The sequence below is a fragment of the Salvelinus fontinalis genome, chromosome 19 (genome assembly GCF_029448725.1).
Source record: "Salvelinus fontinalis isolate EN_2023a chromosome 19, ASM2944872v1, whole genome shotgun sequence".
NCBI classification, from domain to species: domain Eukaryota; kingdom Metazoa; phylum Chordata; class Actinopteri; order Salmoniformes; family Salmonidae; genus Salvelinus; species Salvelinus fontinalis.
Window position 1 is genome coordinate 27477919 of NC_074683.1, and position 19312 is coordinate 27497230.

General features: G+C 43.7%; 1 protein-coding gene across 1 annotated transcript in view; it reads right to left on the reverse strand.

The window, feature by feature from the left end:
• Positions 1 to 1341: 1341 nt before the first annotated feature.
• Positions 1342 to 19312, reverse strand: part of LOC129816568 (zinc finger protein Helios-like) — a 34969-nt gene continuing 16998 nt past the window's right edge. The window contains exons 5-9 of the mRNA XM_055871186.1: positions 16785 to 16973; positions 15006 to 15173; positions 8806 to 8943; positions 8247 to 8378; positions 1342 to 6934 (exon numbers count right to left, since the gene is read on the reverse strand). Of these exons, the coding sequence (XP_055727161.1) occupies positions 6066 to 6934; positions 8247 to 8378; positions 8806 to 8943; positions 15006 to 15173; positions 16785 to 16973 (1496 nt within the window). The 3' untranslated portion in view covers positions 1342 to 6065. The remainder of the gene's footprint in view (positions 6935 to 8246; positions 8379 to 8805; positions 8944 to 15005; positions 15174 to 16784; positions 16974 to 19312) is intronic.

Below are 19312 nucleotides of genomic sequence, written 5' to 3' on the forward strand. Positions count from 1 at the left end.
ATGATTTGAGTTAGCTCCGGGGTCGACGTAAGCCAATAGTCACACGGTATGCAGCTAGCTAGCTGCGAAATCAAGGTGCAAGTGTCCAGAGGCTGCGGTTGGAATCCGGGGAAACTGAGAGAAAAAAAGTCCCGGAATGCTCCGGTCCGAGTCGCGTTGCACAAAAGTGCCGGTAGATTATCGAGCTAGAGGAATAGCTGATGACCGCAAAACGTGGGCAGCTGAAACACCAACGCTAGCCAGCAAACCGGCTAATTTCGGGGCAGCTACAGATTAGCTTCTGGCTAGCTATCGGAGTAGCTTCTGGATTAGCTTTCAGGCTAGCTTCTGATTTAGCCCCTGGCTATCTTCCACGATGGATTTCAGATTGAGGTAAATAGTACTTATTGTAATTGGTGAAGCGGGTTGCAGGAAAGCTTTTGCAGGAAAGCTTTTGTAGTTGAGTTCTTGGATAATAAAATAAATAAAAGATATGTGAAGAAAAGGTGTAAATATATATATATACAGGACACGACACGACAACACGGAAAAATACGTCTGAACTGCTAAGCCCACTTGGTACTTAGAGGCTGCTGCCCTATGAACATAGACTTGTACTCACTGGTCACTTTAATAATGGAACACTAATCACTTTAATAATGTTTACATACTGCTTTACTCATTTCAAATGTATATACAGTATTCTACTGTATTTTAGTCAATGCCACTCCGACATTGCTCGTCCTAATATTTATATATTTCTTAATTCCATCATTTTACTTGCTCTAGTACGCCCATAGGCCTCACAAGACTCATCTGAACGTACCATGGTACCATAAGGGGTTAAATACATGTAATATCTCTCTCTCTCTATATATAAATGTGTCCTGGTCATTCTTATACCTCTAAGATATCTGTTCATATTGTAAATCTGTTAATCAGTGCATTTGTATGGGCTAATAGCAGTAAGGCCAAAACACTTTTTTCATCAAATAATTTGTTTATGTATTTTTTTGATACTTCAAGGGGTCTTAGACTCTTATGGGATAAGGTGCTAGGATACATAGATTGTGTGTGGTTATCTTTCACCTTACAAACGGGTAATAACTTGCTTCATCACACCTGACATCCATACAAAACAATCTATAGTTGAATAGTGGAAAGCTCATGTCATAAACAAATATTTTGCTATTTACAGCACAGTATCTTCATTTCATTTCATTGATATTGGAAGCAAACTTCAGTAGCAACATTGGTTTTGGTAATTCCTCAATATTCTCTTCAGGTATTTTAATTTGTAGCATTTGTAACATCACAAAATTCACCAATTTCAGAGATGAACCTATCAATGAAAGCAATATCCCAAATGAATTATTTATTTATTTAGTTTATAAAAAAAATATGTATTTCAATATGTATTTTAAGAAATACAAAAGTAGAAGTACATAGAAGACAAATACCTGAGTCCCCCACATGATAATCATTACAACAAATATATAGGTGCACATTCCTAACCCATTTTCATAGTGCCAAAATAAACACCATATACAATATGTATACAACAATACACAGTAACCCTCTCTTTTACCAGTTTTGTTGGTTAGCGCTTAAGAATAATAAAAAAGCATGTCATTTTCACAAAACTATTCATATTTTACATTTACCAAGAAAAATATAAATCTAGCGCCGTTTTTAGTAAGTATAAAAATGCAGCACAATCAGGAGCGTCACTATTTCCACTTCAAGTATGCTCTTCATCTAGGAGTGTGGAGTCTGTCAATAATATCACTTCTTCTTTGTGTTCATATAGGCTCATATAAGTTCATATATAGGCTATAGCCTACAGATATATTTACACATGATGCTTCAACTTTATATGTATCACTCTTTAACAAGGTTGAACTAACAGAGGTAAGACGCCTCGTACAACAGCGGTAGGTCCAACAACAAGCACTTTGAGCTAAGGCCTCTACATATACACACAGTAAAAGCTGCCGGTGAAAAATCTAAAAAATACTTTTAACTATACACTATCGAGTTCACATTCAAAAACAATAATCTGTATTTTTTTCTTCCCAGTGACGTTTTGTTAAGTAGATCATTCTTCAAAAGTCTAATCTTGGTGCTGACACTGTCTTCCTCAATGGGGGAGTTGCCAAAGCAATTCATGCACACATCGATGCTTTTGGAAGGAGAGACTAAAACAGAATACAAACAGATTATCTACAGTGACAAATATAACATTTAATGCCTCTGCATAAATGTTTTGTAACAGATAGTAAAGCAATTGTGTGCTCTTTACTACAGGTGGTGTGACATATGTTTTTCATACAGTACCAGTCAAAAGTTTGGACACTCCTACTCATTGAAGGATTTTCTTTATGTTTTTACTATTTTCTACATTGTAGAATAATTGTAAAGACATCAAAACTATGAAATAACACTTATGGAATCATGTAGTAACCAAGGAAGTGTTAAAGAAATCTACATATATTTGAGATTTGAGATTCTTCAAAGTAGCCACCTTTTGCATCGATGACAGCTTTGCACACTCTTGGCATTCTCTCAGCCAGCTTCATGAGGATAAGAGGTGTGCCTTGTTAAACATATATATTTTTAAATGTCTTTCCTTCTAATGTGTTTGAGCCAATCAGTTGTGTTGTGACAAGGTAAGGGTGGTATACAGAAGATTGCCCTATTTGGTAAAAGACCAAGTCCATATTATGGCAAAAATGGCTCAAATAAGCAAAGAAAAACAACAGTACATCATTACTTTAGGACATGAAGGTCAGTCAATCCAGAAAATGTCAAGAACTTTGAAAGTTTCTTCAAGTGCAGTCGCAAAAACCATCAAGCGCTATGATGAAACTGGTTCTCATGAGGACCGCTACAGGAAAAGAAGACCCAGAGTTACCTTTAATGAATTTATCCTCTGCAGCAGAGTTACCAGCCTCCGAAATTGCAGCTCAAATAAATACTTCACAGAGTTCAAGTAACAGACACATCTCAACATCAACTGTTCAGAGTAGACTGCGTGAATCAGGCTGTCATGGTCGAATTGCTCCAAAGAAACCACTAGTGAAGGACACCAATAATAAGAAGATACTTGCTTGGGCCAGGAAACACGAGCAATGGACATTAGACCGGTGGAAATCTGTCCTTTCTTTCAACCACCCTGTCTTTGTGAGAGTAGGTGAACGGATTATATCCGCATTTGTGGTTCCCACCGTGACGCATGGAGGAGGAGGTGTGGGAAGGCACACTTAAGGCACACTTAACCAGCATGAAACACAAGCAATGGACATTAGACCGGTGAAAATCTGTCCTTTGGTCTGATGAGTCCTAATTTGAGATTTTTGGTTCCAACCGCCGTGTGAGACGCAGAGTATCTGAACAGAGGATCTCCACATGTGTGGTTCCCACCGTGAATCATGGAAGAAGAGGTGTGATGGTGTGTGGGTGCTTTGCTGGTGACACTGTTGGTGATTTATTTAGAATTCAAGGCACTCTTAACCAGCATGGCTACCACAGCATTCTGCAGCAATATGCCATCCCAACTGGTTTGCGCCTAGTGGGACTATAATTTGTTTTGGACCCAACACACCTTCACGCTGTTTAAGGGCTATTTGACCAAGAAGGATAGTATTGGAGTGCTGCATCAGATGACCCCGCCTCCACAATCACCCGACCTCAACCCAATTGAGATGGTTTGGGATGAATTGGACCGCAGTGAAGGAAAAGTAGCCAAGTGCTCAGCATATGTGGGAACTCCTTCAAAACTGTTGGAAAAGCATTCCGGTTGAAGCTGGTTGAGATAATGTCAAGAGTCTGCAAAGCTGTCATCAAGGCAAAGGGTGGCTACTTTGAAGAATCACAAATATAAAATATATTTTGATTGGTTTAACACTTTTTTGTTTACTACATGATTCCATGTGTTATTTCATAGTTTTGATGTCTTCACTATTATTCTATTATGTAGAAAATAGAACAAATAAAATAAAATAAACTTGATTGAGTAGGTGTCAACTTTTGACTGGTACTGTATATTCTAAAAAACATCTCTAAAAACAATTTCTTTGCATCATGCTTGCTTCATAGCGAGTTGTTATGTTTGTGGATTTGTTTAGACTAAGAAAATAGGCAGACATACAATAGATTTAAGACAATTATAACATAGAATAGGCCTATACCGTTGCATTAGAACACCTATAGAAATATTTGTTATCAAAGATAAAGGTGTGATTAAATACAAAAATAGGGGCGCTCATTTAATAACAATAATGCAGTGTGGGAATGTACAATAGTATGTGAGATACTACAACAACTAAAAAGTGGAAACAGATACTATTGCCAATACTTTACAGTAACAATAAGCTGTTGTAATAGAAGTACCGTATGTCTGTTGCACTATGAGTAGATATATAATTTGTCCACGTCGCTGTCATGTAAACAGAAATAAGCTGCTACTTTGACCAGGAAGGTTACATAGACCAGACAGGAGAGAAGAAGTTTGAATTGAACAGTGAACTGTTCCTGGCCATATACATAGGGCCATTCCAATGGCCAAAGACTATCAAGACAAAAGACAGTGTCAATTCAAAATATGGTATACGCTGCAAAATGAACAGAACAACAGCGGCAATATCAGTTATCTAAAGAGCAGTATGTACATTGTCTTAGGCATTTGTCCAAGTGCACCTAGATTATCATATTTGATCCAAATCGGTGCCATCTTTCTTCATTGGCAGTATCCTTCTAAAAAGGCTCTTAGTAAACTCTAAACCACACTGCTTTCTGTCTACTTGACAGTACCAGTGTATCAGTTTAAAGTGCATTGCCATTTGTACTTGGCTAAATCCTTTCCACATCATTCATATCCACTGTACAGCAGGGTTCGGATCAATTCAATTTAAATTCTATCAACAAAAAAAGTAAATTGCAATTCCAAATTCCAATGCCAATTTTCCTCATTGCTTTTTTTCATTGACTGAATTGAAATGGCATTGATCCCAAACCTGGAGTACAGTGGAGTACATGCACTGACATGTAATCTGCAGAAAGCTGCCTGTTCACTAAAGCCACATGAGTGGGGTAAAGGCAAGCTGCGAGAAAGATATGTGAAGTTGCTATTGAACCAGGGAGTGCCTCATCCATTCCCGGCCTCCCCATCCCTCAAGGCATCAGGCTGCTAGTGCAAGAACAGGTTTAGGGAGGCAGGTTGCAGTGCAGTGCTTTTCCTTTCGTCTGTGAAGTGTTGTGGAACTGATAAGGTTAAAGGAACTGTTCTAAGGAAAGCAGATAGTTAGCTAGTGTAATGAACAAAACTTTAATAACAAATCTGTATACAATGTCTGAAAAAGTAAATCATTGTCTGAGTAAGTCTCTCTCTCTTTCTCTTTTATTTTCTTTCTTTCTCTTTCTTGTTCTCTCTCTCTCTGTCTCTCTCTCTCTCACTCGCTCTTCTCTCTCTCTCTCTGTCTCTCTCTCTCTCACTCGCTCTTCTCTCTCTGTCTCTCTAATGTGGCTGGTGTGACAACACGTCTGAGTACTTTGCAGTTAGCAAGGCTTTTGACATAAGACAGAGAAGATGTATGTTGCATGAAATGGTTTGGGTGGTGGAGTCAGGGAAAGCCCCCTTGATAAGTTGAGCTCTTACATGGCAGTCTGTGTTGCAGCAAACAAGTGCAACAATACAGTATGCAAGACAAGGACAGTGAAACGACTTTTAAACTATAACATAACTACTCACAGTATTAGTTGCTCTTTGACAATCTCAGAGACAGACCACAACAAAACTGAATAGGTGTACTTATTCCTTGTCCTCTTTTTCCCACACGAAGAAATCCCTCATTTCAGATCCATATCTCAACTTTAAAATCTTCAAAACACCTTAAAAAATGAAAATGTGTATTTGGCCCAGACCTTCATATATTTGTTTGGAATTATAAAGTCAGTTTCATTATGCTGCAGCAAATGTTAGTTAGTTTTCTCTGCCTTGGTTGGTTGCATTGACCAAACACAGTTAGTTCAACATCACAGTCCTGGGGTGAGGATGGGGAGGGACGTCTCCTGTCTTGTCCAGCCCTCTACTGGAAGGTGTGTTCCCCGCGGACGATGTGAGATGAGAACTCGTAGCAGTCCTTACTGCGGTGGCCACAGATGTTGCACTCCAGCGGGTCCCTGTAACCATGACAGCCCATGTGGATGGTGTACATAACGTGGTCCAGGAAGAGAACACAGCAGTGCTCACACTGGAACACCCTCACCTCCCGGCCCTCTCGCCCAAACACACGCACCCCGTCCCGACTCGTCTCTGCCGCCTGTCCCCGGGCCACCTCCGCTGTAAACCCCACCCCACCCACCTCAGCCCCACCTCGCCCCTCCTCTCTCCCGCCATTGGCTGGGCTGGGGCTGGACCTGGGTCGGGGGTGGGGGTGGGGGTTGTTTCTGTGGTTCCTGTGGTAACCTAGCCTCTCCTGAGGGCTGCTCCGGGCAGATTCGGCCGAGTCCAGCCCACTGTTGCTAGGATACTCTCTCTCCTCCCTGGTACCCTGGAGCTGGTGCTGCTTGGGTCTGGTGAGGGCGATGGGCCCGTTGGAGGAGGGAGTAAAGTCAGGAAGAGGAGGGTGCAGAGGTGAAGAATGAGGTGGGGCGTCCCGGCTGCTTGGTCGGTCCATACGGTGCCCTGGCCCTGGTTCCAGGGGGTAGACGTGGTGGTAGAGGGGGTTGCCCATGTTTACCACCTCAGCCATTGAGAGGGATGGGTGTGGACCGTGTGGACCGTGCGGATGGGGGTGGTGGACCAGGGGTCTCAGGGAATCAGAGCCCAGGTAAGAGATGGCGTTGTTGATAGCCTGGTCCATCATGTGAGCCTGCATCAGCTCCGCCTCCTTCTCATACTTCAGACTCATGTCATAGCTCAGCTCTGGGAAACTGTAACGCATCATCTTCTCACCTGCACAGAGCACAGAATGCATATTACCACAATGAAACTCACATATGTATGGAGAAAGTTTCTGATTGAATGACACCTCTTGAAACCATGATTAGCAACAACTAGTATACTATACATACAAGTGTAAATATATAGTATATGAATATGAGTGCCTGTCACAGTTGAACCTTTTCCCTTTCGAGAAGCTAATTTTCTTGTTTTTCTTATTGCATTATGTTCTGGAGGGTTTTGTGTTTAATAGTGGAAATCCCCATCTATCTGAATGCACTGTTTAACCCCTCCAGAACTGGGACGCGGTGAGCTGTTTTGCCCCTCTCTCGATAAGAGCTATGGCAGAGATACAGGTGTAACAAACCACAGAGTGGAAAACATGCCCTCGTCTCTCTCATCCGCTCTCTGTGTCTCGCTCTATCTAATAGTGCAGTGAATTATACCTCACAAACAAAATAACTGTGTTCAACGCTAATATGCAAAAATTATTGTCCGTTACATGCCAACTAAATGTTTACAACTGCTTCGTAATACAAAAAAATATTATGTTATTGATGATAAGAATTTATTGTGATTGAATGTAGAAATACAGTGGATAAGACCAATGGATCTGAAATCTAAAGCAATCGAACAAAAGGCTGAAATCTGTGAATAGTTTGTTAATTTCTACCGTTAAATCAAGTTAATATTTTTGTTGCTAAACCTCTGCCCAGGCACGCAATTCCCTTTTTTGCATGCATAAACTTATCCTGTTGCATTTCGGTCAAACTGAACATAAAACATAAACAATCAAAACTGTCGACTGAATTTAACCTAACAGAACAGGTTAAATTCAATCAATAAATGGAATTAACTAAATACCCCACTAAATACTCAGTGACATGAGGGAGATGCAAAACGTTACCAATATGGTGGGTCGATTTCTGTAACAACTAAGAGTGTTGAAGTGAGAGGCTGAACTTCTCAGCTGTTTTGGTGCCCTGGCTACCACGCTGTGAACAGCATGAAGCACCCATGCGCATGCACAGACACTGTGTGTGACTGTGTGAGAACGAAGTGTTGCATCTCACTCATCTCAATATCTCCGGTGCTGCTCGTGGCAACGTAATTTTTGCTGAGCCTACCTTTAATTGATAACAAATTAATAATTATCAAACACTGAGACATTTCAAATAGTTATTGTAAAGAAAAATATAATGATGTATTGTCCTTTTAAATACAATAGTTATATAAGCTTATATGAGTAATTGTGAGTTAGTTATCCTTGGGGTCAAGACACCATTGTTCTCCCCACCACAGGAAGTGATGTGATGATTCTTACCCACAAACTTTTGTGGGGTGGTGCTCTTCCTCTTCCCCATGTTACTCTGCAGTCTCTCGATGACTGGTGGGCGGTCGAAGGTTGCCTTGGCAACAGGCTCGGCCAGGGGCCTCTGCTCTTTAGGGACCTCACCTAGGGGTCAGAGGAGTGTGTGTGTGTGTGTGTGTGTGTGTGTGTGTGTGTGTGTGTGTGTGTGTGTGTGTGTGTGTGTGTGTGTGTGTGTGTGTGTGTGTGTGTGTGTGTGTGTGTGTGTGTGTGTGTGTGTGCGTGCGTGTGTGGAAAAGCAGAATGAAAGTCTGCACCAAGGCTTGTAGGTGGCTGGTGTATAAATGTCAAATAACTAAGTAGAGTTCACAGGGTACTCGCACTTACTCTACAATAAGGAGGCAGAGAAACAAAACTGGTCTTCAATTGAACTTCATGCTTGAATGATCAATTATAAAAAGAGAAAGTGCAAGGTGCGGAAAAGTGGCAAACAAAGCAGACGTTTCCGCATCTATACCATCAGTGCTGTACCATATAGCAGGTCTCTGTACCAGAGCAGGACATTGACACTCACCTGGATAATGCCCGGTGATGGAGGTGGGATCCATGGCAACACTCTGGAGGTAGTTATGGCAACGCTCTTTATGCTCCTCCAATGAAATCCTCTGTTTGTAGCTCCGCCCACAGTAGTTGCACTTGTGTGGTTTTCCCACTAAACGAGAGAAATGATATCAAAATAACAAAATATTAATTTAATAGACAGATGGATGGACAGAGAAAGAGTGGGCATGGTCCAAAGCATTTTTGTGGTGACGCAAATCTACAGTATGTGAACTCTCTAGGAGGTTGTAGTAAACGCTTAGAACCTGTGGAGAACATAGACTATGTGAACTTTCTAGGACAGTGTTCCCAACTCCAGTCCTCGAGTACACCCAAGAGAACACCTTTTGGTTGTAGCCCGAGACAAGCACACCTGATTCACCTTGTCAACTAATCATCAAGCCCTCAATGAGTTCAATCAGGTGAGTTGGTCCGGGGCTAAAACAAAAATGTGTGCTGTTGGGGGTACTGGAGGTCTGGAGTTGAGAAACACTGCTGTAGGAGGTTGTAGTAAACAAACAGAGCCCCTGGAGGAGACAGAAAATAGAGGAGGGCTGTGATGATCTATGGAGTAATTATGCTCCACAACTAGTAGGATCCCTCACACAAACCAGACTCTCGAATACAGACGTGTTCCTTTCATACGCCAAGGAACAACTGTTACAACTCTTCAAGGCACAAAAATACTAGTTCACTACTATGTTGCATAATTAAATGGTCCTGTAGGCCTAGTACAGAGACAGTCAATATGTTCTGCATCCCTTAGTGGGAGGAAAATAACTCCAACGTTAGACAACGCATGTGTTTCTCCTCGGCAGCTGGAGGTGGGAAGTGATTCATGCTGCCAGTTCCATTCAGATGGGGTTTATGCTGGTGAGACAGGCCAAAACTTCACCTAGCTTTCCCACAGAGAAGATCCATCCGTTGATCCTTCCTTCCTTCCTTCAATCCTTCCTCCCTTCCTTCCTTCCAATCTTTCTTCATTAATTTATGAATTCTACTTCATTCATTCACTCATGAATGAATTACTCATTAATGAATGAATGAATGAATAAATTCATAATGAGTTGGCGGTCCAGACAACACCCACCAGTGACCCAGACTCTGGCCCAAAATAGGAGTAGTTCACGTGATAAAATGTATAGCAGAGGTGACTACGTCACTAGAAACTACCTGACCTGTTACTGTGGGAAAAACATGTTTCAGTCTGATAACTAAGATACTTTTATCTAAAGCGACTTACAGTCACGCGCGCATACATTTAACGTATGGGTGGTCTTGGGAAGCAAACCCACTACCCTGGCATTATAAGAACCCAATGTTCTACCAGCTAAAGTAATATAATGTCACAGCAATGGAAAAACACCCTGACGTGTCTGTCTGCTCCAATGATCTAGGCCTAAGCACCTGTGAACTGTCGCCAGCAGCCAGCCGCAATGGGCAGTTACACTTTCATGTTGGAATAGGCAACACACACACACACCTCATTTACAAAACCTCCAACCACGTGGCCTTTTGCAGATGTTGGATGTATCACCAAAATCCTGCTTTCAGCAGCTATTCTTGAACATGCAAATAGCCTCAACGCTCTCAGCCTTTCAGACTCAGTCGGCTGCCTCTATTTGGGTGACAAACAGGAACCTATTGTTTCTTGTCTCAGAAACCTTTTATTGTCTCATGTAATGTCAAAAATGAGTGATTCCATAGCTCTCCATGTAGCATCTAAAACACCTCCAAGAACAACCAATCACATGCACACTACACATTTGCACAGCAATTCTAGGAATGAATTCATATTGCCATTCAAAAAGGTGTTTGTGATGGGTTCAGATACTGTAAACACAATCCATGCAGTGCCAATCTGTGACTTCACTGTGACAGGGGATAGTAAGTTCTTCAGAGGGTAGTGTGGTCTGCACAACGCATCACCGGGAGCAAACTACCTGCCCTCCAGGACACCTACAGCACCCAATGTCACAGGAAGACCAAAAAGATCATCAAGGACAACAACCACCCAAGCCACTGCCTGTTCACCCCGCTATCATCCAGAAGGCGAGGTCAGTATAGGTGCGTCAAAGCTGTGACCGAGAGACTAACATAGAGAGGCTGCTGACAACATACAGAATCAAATCTCTGGCCACTTTAATAATTGGACTTAATAAAGGTCTCACTAGTCACTTTAAAAAACGTCACTTTAATAATGTGTACATATCCTACATTACTCATCTCATATATATATATATATATATATACTGTATTCTATTCTATACCATTTACTGCATCTTGCCTATGCCGCACAGCCATCGCTCATCCATATATTTACATGTACATATTCTTATTCATCCCTTTACATGTGTGTGTATAAGGTAGTTGTTGTGAATTTGTTACATTATATGTAAGATATTACTGCATTTTCTGAACTTAAAGCACAAGCATTTCACTACACTCGCATTAACATCTGCTAACCATGTGTATGTAACTAATAACATTTCATTTGATTTGATTTTGATTGTACAATACATTGTCACTGTCTCTCTCTCTGTTTCTCGGTCTCTCTCTGTTTCTCTGTCTCGGTCTCTTTCCCCTCTCAATCTCTTCGCCTCTTTCCTGGCACTGTGTCATGTGTCTCCCAGGGGGCAGGGTGGGACAGGGATAGAGAGAGGAGAAGGGAGAAGAGCCCTTTCAACTACAGCCTTGTACGTAAGAGAACGTCATGCCAACCTACTCCGTATGCCACAGAAGTGTGCCTAACATTCCATTCAACGCTCAGGTAGTGTAGTAGGTAGGTTGAGGGGCGGAGGGGATTCAACTAGTAGGTAAGCTGAGCGGCAGAGGGGATTCATATAGTAGGTAGGCTGAGGGGCGGAGGGGATTCATATAGTAGATAGGCTGAGGGGCGGAGGGGATTCGTATAGTAGATAGGCTGAGGCGCGGAGGGGATTCGTATAGTAGGTAGGCTGAGGGGCGGAGGGGATTCATATAGTAGGTAGGCTGAGGGTCAGAGGGGATTCATATAGTAGATAGGCTGAGTGGCAGAGGGGATTCATATAGTAGGTAGGCTGAGGGGCGGAGGGGATTCATATAGTAGGTAGGCTGAGGGGCGGAGGGGATTCATATAGTAGGTAGGCTGAGGGGCAGAGGGGATTCATATAGTAGATAGGCTGAGGGGCGGAGGGGATTCATATAGTAGGTAGGCTGAGGGGCGGAGGGGATTCATATAGTAGGTAGGCTGAGGGGCAGAGGGGATTCATATAGTAGATAGGCTGAGGGGCGGAGGTGATTCATATAGTAGGTAGACTGAGGGGCAGAGGGGATTCATATAGTAGGTAGGCTGAGGGGCGGAGGGGATTCATATAGTAGATAGGCTGAGGGGCGGAGGGGATTCATGTAGTAGGTAGGCTGAGGGGCAGAGGGGATTCATATAGTAGGTAGGCTGAGGGGCAGAGGGGATTCATATAGTAGATAGGATTAGCGGCAGAGGGGATTCATATAGTAGGTAGGCTGAGCGGCAGAGGGGATTCATATAGTAGATAGGCTGAGGGGCGGAAGGGATTCATAAAGTAGATAGGCTGAGGGGTGGAGGGGATTCATATAGTAGGTAGGCTGAGCGGCAGAGGGGATTCATATAGTAGATAGGCTGAGGAGCGGAGGGGATTCATATAATAGATAGGCTGAGGGGCAGAGGGGATTCATATAATAGATAGGCTGAGGGGCAGAGGGGATTCATATAGTAGGTAGGCTGGGCGGCAGAGGGGATGCTTACAGTAGGTAGGATAAGGGGTGGAGGGGATGTATACAGTAGGTAGGCTGAGGGACAGAGGGGATGCTTACAGTAGGTAGGCTGAGGGACAGAGGGGATGCTTACAGTAGGTAGGATAAGGGGTGGAGGGGATTTATGTAGCAGCTAGGCTGAGGGACAGAGGGGATTCATATAGTAGGTAGGCTGAGGGGCGGAAGGGATTCATATAGTAGGTAGGCTGAGGGGCAGAGGGGATTCATATAGTAGGTAGGCTGAGCGGCAGAGGGGATTCATATAGTAGGAAGGCTGAGGGGCAGAGGGGATTCATATAGTAGGTAGGCTGAGCGGCAGAGGGGATTCATATAGTAGGTAGGCTGAGGGGCAGAGGGGATTCATATAGTAGGTAGGCTGAGGGGCGGAGGGGATTCATATAGTAGGTAGTCTGAGGGGCGGAGGGGATTCATATAGTAGATAGGCTGAGGGTCAGAGGGGATTCATATAGTAGGTAGGCTGAGGGGCAGAGGGGATGTATACAGTAGGTAGGCTGAGGGGCAGAGGAGATTCATATAGTAGGTAGGCTGAGGGAAAGAGGGGATTCATATAGTAGGTAGGCTGAGGGTCAGAGGGGATTCATATAGTAGGTAGGCTGAGGGGCGGAGGGGATTCATATAGTAGATAGGCTGAGGGTCAGAGGGGATTCATATAGTAGATAGGCTGAGGGTCAGAGGGGATTCATATAGTAGGTAGGCTGAGGGGCAGAGGGGATGTATACAGTAGGTAGGCTGAGGGGCAGAGGAGATTCATATAGTAGGTAGGCTGAGGGGCGGAGGGGATTCATATAGTAGATAGGCTGAGGGTCAGAGGGGATTCATATAGTAGATAGGCTGAGGGTCGGAGGGGATTCATATAGTAGGTAGGCTGAGGGGCGGAGGGGATTCATATAGTAGATAGGCTGAGGGTCAGAGGGGATGTATACAGTAGGTAGGCTGAGGGGCAGAGGAGATTCATATAGTACTGTAGGTAGGCTGAGGGACAGAGGGGATGCTTACAGTAGGTAGGCTGAGGGACAGAGGGGATGCTTACAGTAGGTAGGCTGAGGGACAGAGGGGATGCTTACAGTAGGTAGGCTGAGGGACAGAGGGGATGCTTACAGTAGGTAGGCTGAGGGACAGAGGGGATGCTTACAGTAGGTAGGATAAGGGGTGGAGGGGATTCATATAGTAGGTAGGCTGAGGGTCAGAGGGGATGCTTACAGTAGGTAGGATAAGGGGTGGAGGGGATGTATACAGTAGGTAGGCTGATGGACAGAGGGGATGCTTACAGTAGGTAGGCTGAGGGACAGAGAGGATGCTTACAGTAGGTAGGATAAGGGGTGGAGGGGATTTATGTAGCAGGTAGGCTGAGGGACAGAGGGGATTCATATAGTAGGTAGGCTGAGGGGCAGAGAGGATTCATATAGCAGGTAGGCTGAGGGGCGGAGGGGATTCATATAGTAGGTAGGCTGAGGGGCAGAGGGGATTCATATAGTAGGTAGGCTGAGGGGTGAAAGGGGATTCATATAGTAGGTAGGCTGAGGGAGAGAGGGAATTTATATAGTAGGTAGGCTGAGGGGCGAAAGGGGATTCATACAGAACTACTACTTACTACACCTTCATTTGCTGCCTACACTGACTGGAGGAGAGTGAAGAATGAATTTAGCCTAAAAAAGAGGAAGTGAAAATTAGAAAAAGGTCAAAAGAGAATGAAAGAGACAGAGAGAAAGACCCTCTGGTTCTGGGTAGCTGCATGTGAGTACTTCTAGGAGGGCAACACTAGAGATGGCGGTGTACTGTTGTCTGTCCTGTGTCTCAAAGACACGGCAGTGGAGACCACAGAGAGAGAGGGGTCTTTGATGCAGAGCTAGGACAGTGAGTTACAGTTAGAGCAACACAGCACAGCGTTTCTTTAGTCTCCCCATATATCTACAGAGAACAGAGAGTTCCTTTCTGAGGAGACAAGACGTGAGCAGGTTATAGGAATGAAAGGAACACCATGTCCTGGGTGCCTAACCACAGCCCTTGTCTGTCTGCAAACAAAGCTTCAGAGAGATGCATCCATCCAACAATGAGAAACAATGATATTTGTGGGGACTGTTGCTAATCTGTCTCACACAAACTTAGACACAAGTCAGATGAGATCATGCTTTTAGTTACATCGAGACAGACCTGTTCTATAGCCTGTTCTATAGCATCAACTATTTGACAAGTCGAGAATTTATTGAAACCAGGATATAATACTCAGTAGTAACCACAGGAATAAAAAAAGTTAAAGCAAGCATGACTCAATATAGAGGGAATAGGTGAATAAAGGAGCCACAAAGATTAGGAGGAAGAGGAGGACGAGGAGGAAGAAGAAGAAGAAGAAGAAGGAAGAACAGAGGCGGCAGAGAGGCTGACCTGAGTGTGTGCGTAGGTGGCCTGTGAGTGCGTCACGACGGCGGCAGGCGTAGCTGCAGAAGGGGCATTTGAAGGGCTTCTCCCCCGTGTGCAGCTTAATGTGTCTCAACAGATTGCCCTTCTGAGTGAATGACACACCACACTGGTTACACTGGAACGGCCTATCACCTGAGAGGGGCACAGGAAGTGTTATACTGGAACGGCCTATCAGCTGAGAGGGGCACAGGAAGTGCAAGCTCGCATCACTCACAGTCCCCCTTTAACATAGAGCCAGATCAGCAACACACAATAACCACAGAAACTCAGTAACCTAGTCTTGAGTTGCCACACGTTTCACTGGGATATTGGACCGAACAAACTTAAGACAGAAATTGAGATTCACAGCTACCCAACAACAATCAACACATTGCAATGGTAAAACATGTACGTCATTTAGCAGACACTCTTATCCAGAGAAACTTACAGTAGAATGCATATATTTTCATAATTTTCTTTTTTTTCGTACCAGTCTCCCACGAGAATCAAACCCACAACCCTGGCGTTGCAAGTGCCATGCTCTACCAGCTACAAAGGACCTATACATAGCTGGACTGTGGAGGTGAACAAACCCTAACCTCGTCAATTGCTACCTCGTCCTCAGCCTCCATTAAACAAACCCTAGCTGAGACTTACAAACGTTGCCAATATTACTTCAAGGAGGATTTTCAGTGCAGAGAAAAACACTAACATGTGGTTTCTGATGTGCACTGTGTACTATTGATACATTTGAACTAGACCTTACTGTAGTAACTACAGAGATATTTCTATCTCCAGAAATAGAGTGTGGTGAGATGAGGTGTTAGCTCTGTTCCCTTTCGCTCTGGGTCTGTCTCTACTGCAGCTTTCTCTCTTTCTATCACCACACAGTACAGTAGGTACATAAATACAATGTTTCTGTCCCTAACCAGACCCAATGTATGGTTATAGGAGGAACAAACACACACACACACACACACACACACACACACCATATGTATAAGTTTAAAGTATTATGTTTAAGCGTTGCTGTCAAAGTGTCTTCAGACGGAAGGCGGTTTAGAGAGTCTTACATTGTATCTTATAGTCTTACATTGTATCTTATAGTCTTGCATTGCTAAACGTGCTGTATACGTTTAGTGCCCATTTTTACCATCGGTGAGTGTGTGTTTGTATGTCTCTATGTACATAGTTTTCCTGGTTCACAACTAGACTACAGCACTCTCATCATCATCATCATTATCATAATGATGATCAGCTCTTGATCTGCAGCCCAACATTTGAAAATCTGATCCTAAATCTGTGACGACCGAGGCACAGTAATGGCGTCAGTTAAGGGCTAGGAAACAGGTTGAGGAAGATTCCTGGGATGTTTTCCCTGAGAATGATTCTAAGGCTCAACTATTGTCTTCTAGAACATAGCAAAGCTTTTCACCTCCACACCCAATGACACAAAAATAAGCAATTTCTGACTCAAGCATTATAATTGTTTTCAATCGTAGGATAAGTGACGTGCAATTGCTTTAGTCTGTAAAATACATATCTCATACTGAGCTACAACGTGAAGTATCCATTATCTGCCAATTTGTATTATATATAACTAACAAGTTTTTGCAATTTGCTAGATGTTAATGGTAAAACATTGACAATCTTCTGATACATCAGAGAGTATTGGGTCATTGGTGTTCAATATAATGTACATGAGGTTTGGGCTATATACTGTAGAAGGGACATAAGGGGAAACAACTTTAGAGAAACATTTACCATTGGGCAGCCGAGTTCCTGGGTCACATGACCCTTCTGACCCGGGGACCCCATCCTGTAGGTTGTTTGGGCTGTCAATCATGGGCTCCTCCAAACCCGATCCCTCTTCCCCGCTTTGGCCCATGTCCTCTGCTGTGGTCCTCCTGTCCCCTTCATCTTCTGTCTCATCTTCCTGTTTGATTGTGTTTTCTAGAAGAGACCATTATGACCAATCAAGTTATTGTTTGATGGGTTTTGGCCAATTACATTAGATTATTTTTGTGGGTGATCCTTGTTCTCAAGAGGTGTGGGAACTGAAGGTTGGGATTGTACATCCTGTGAATCTGTTTCTCTTTGACTAACTCCATTGATAGGAATAAGTTCATACAATCTGCATGTCATTTCCCCTGGCGAAACAAGTGATATAATGATACTCACAGTATTAGGAAAGTTTATGCTAAACCCCCTGAGACAGAGACTCTCCACACTAACAATTACACAATTTTAATTGTAAGCAACTATAAGTGTTATTTTTAAAGCTGAAACTCCTGGAATGCACACAGTTAACATGTTATGTAAAGATACACTTGGTTACTCCCAGAAATGGACTGTGTGTAGTGATGTGACATGCTCTGAACATTATTTGGGGAGAGATGAGAAACAGGCTTGTCTAGTTCCAGTCAGTCCCTGGGGAGGAGAAGAGGGAGGGAGGAAGAAGATGAAAGAGGAAGAATGAGGGGGAGGGGAATGTCCTAGCCTAAACAGGTGCTGCTGAGCCCCTGATGTTTTCCACTTGACTGGTGCTGGGTTAGAGACTGGCTGGATGGGATGTGGGGGTGGGGGAGGGGGAGGGGGGCTGGCTGGCTGACTGACACTGACTAAAGGCAGGAAGGCCTCTGCTGGTTTTCTTCTGCCACAAGACTCCTAGTATCTGTGACTGACAACACACACACACACACACGTAGCCACAGAATAATATTCAGAGATTCAGAGATTGTGCTCTCCCGTACAATGCATTTGTTTGAATATAGGGACCTTTACGGTTGAACATACAGTAGGTTACAGGGACCTTTAATATTGACATAGGCTACAGGGACCTTTAAGATTGACATAGGTTACAGGGACCTTTAAGATTGACATAGGTTACAGGGACCTTTAAGATTGACATAGGTTACATCACATATGTCAGAGTCAAGGCCCGCGGGCCACATCCGGCCCGCGAGAAGGTTTTTTACGGCCCCTGGGATGATCTTGATTTATTATTAGAACCGGCCCGCAGACCGCAGCAAGCCGGCAGCCCGCAGATCTTTTACACGCACCAATACTACATTTCCCACAATGCAACGGTGACGCACCGAGCAGTAGGCTGCTTCATTTCAATATTTATTGGCACAGCAGTCGTCAGCATCACAGTAAAATTAACTTTCAGATACCCATCAAAAATGGCAAAACGGAAGGTGGACACTGAGAACCGGGGGTTTCAAACAAGGTGGGAGTCGGAGTATATGTTCACGGAGGTAGCTGGAAAACCTGTGTGTCTTCTGTGTGGAGAAAGTGTGGCGGTACTGAAAGAGTATAATCTGAGACGACATTATGAAACGAAACACGCGGACAAAAACAAGAATATGGACATGGAACAAAGGCTACAAAAGGCAGAGGAATTAAAACGAGGCCTCAAATCTCGACAGGCTCTGTTCAAAAAAGCCAAATCACAAGGCCAGGCTGCTGTCAAGGCCAGTTTTATTTTGCCAGAAGAGATCGGTAAATCAGCCCGGCCATTTACGGAGGGGGATTTCATCAAAAACTGCATGATTAAAGTTTGTGACGAAGTTTGCCCAGAAAAAAGGCAACTCTTTTTAAATGTGAGTCTGAGCAGAAACACCATTGCCGAGAGAGTAGACCAGTTGTCCATCAATCTAAAAGAGCAGCTTGTGAAAAAGGGAAAAGATTTCATTGCATATTCCTTGGCTGTGGATGAGAGCACCGACATTTCTGACATTGCCCAGTTGTCAATTTTCATCCGCGGAGTGGACTCCAGCCTAAGCGTGACAGAGGAGTTTTTGGCTTTACGTCCTATGCATGGCACAACTACGGGGCATGATTTGTATGAAGAGGTGTCAAGATGTGTAAATGAGATGGAGCTGCCTTGGGAAAAACTCGTGGGTTTGACAACCGACGGAGCACCTGCGATGTGTGGACACAGGAGCGGACTGGTGGCGAAGATACGGGAAAAGATGCAAGAGGAAAACGCGACAGGTGAGCTGACAGCTTATCATTGTATCATACACCAGGAAGCGTTGTGCGGTAAAGCCTTGAAAATGGAGCATGTAATGAGCATCATCACGCGCACAGTTAACTTTATCAGAGCCAAAGGTTTGAATCACCGCCAGTTCAAGGCATTTCTGACGGAGTTAGAAACGGAGCATGGTGATTTGCCTTATCACACAGAGGTGCGATGGCTAAGCCAGGGAAAGGTGCTTCAAAGATGTTTCGAGCTTCGTGAGGAGATTTGTCTGTTCTTGGACAGCAAAGGGAAAGACACAACACAA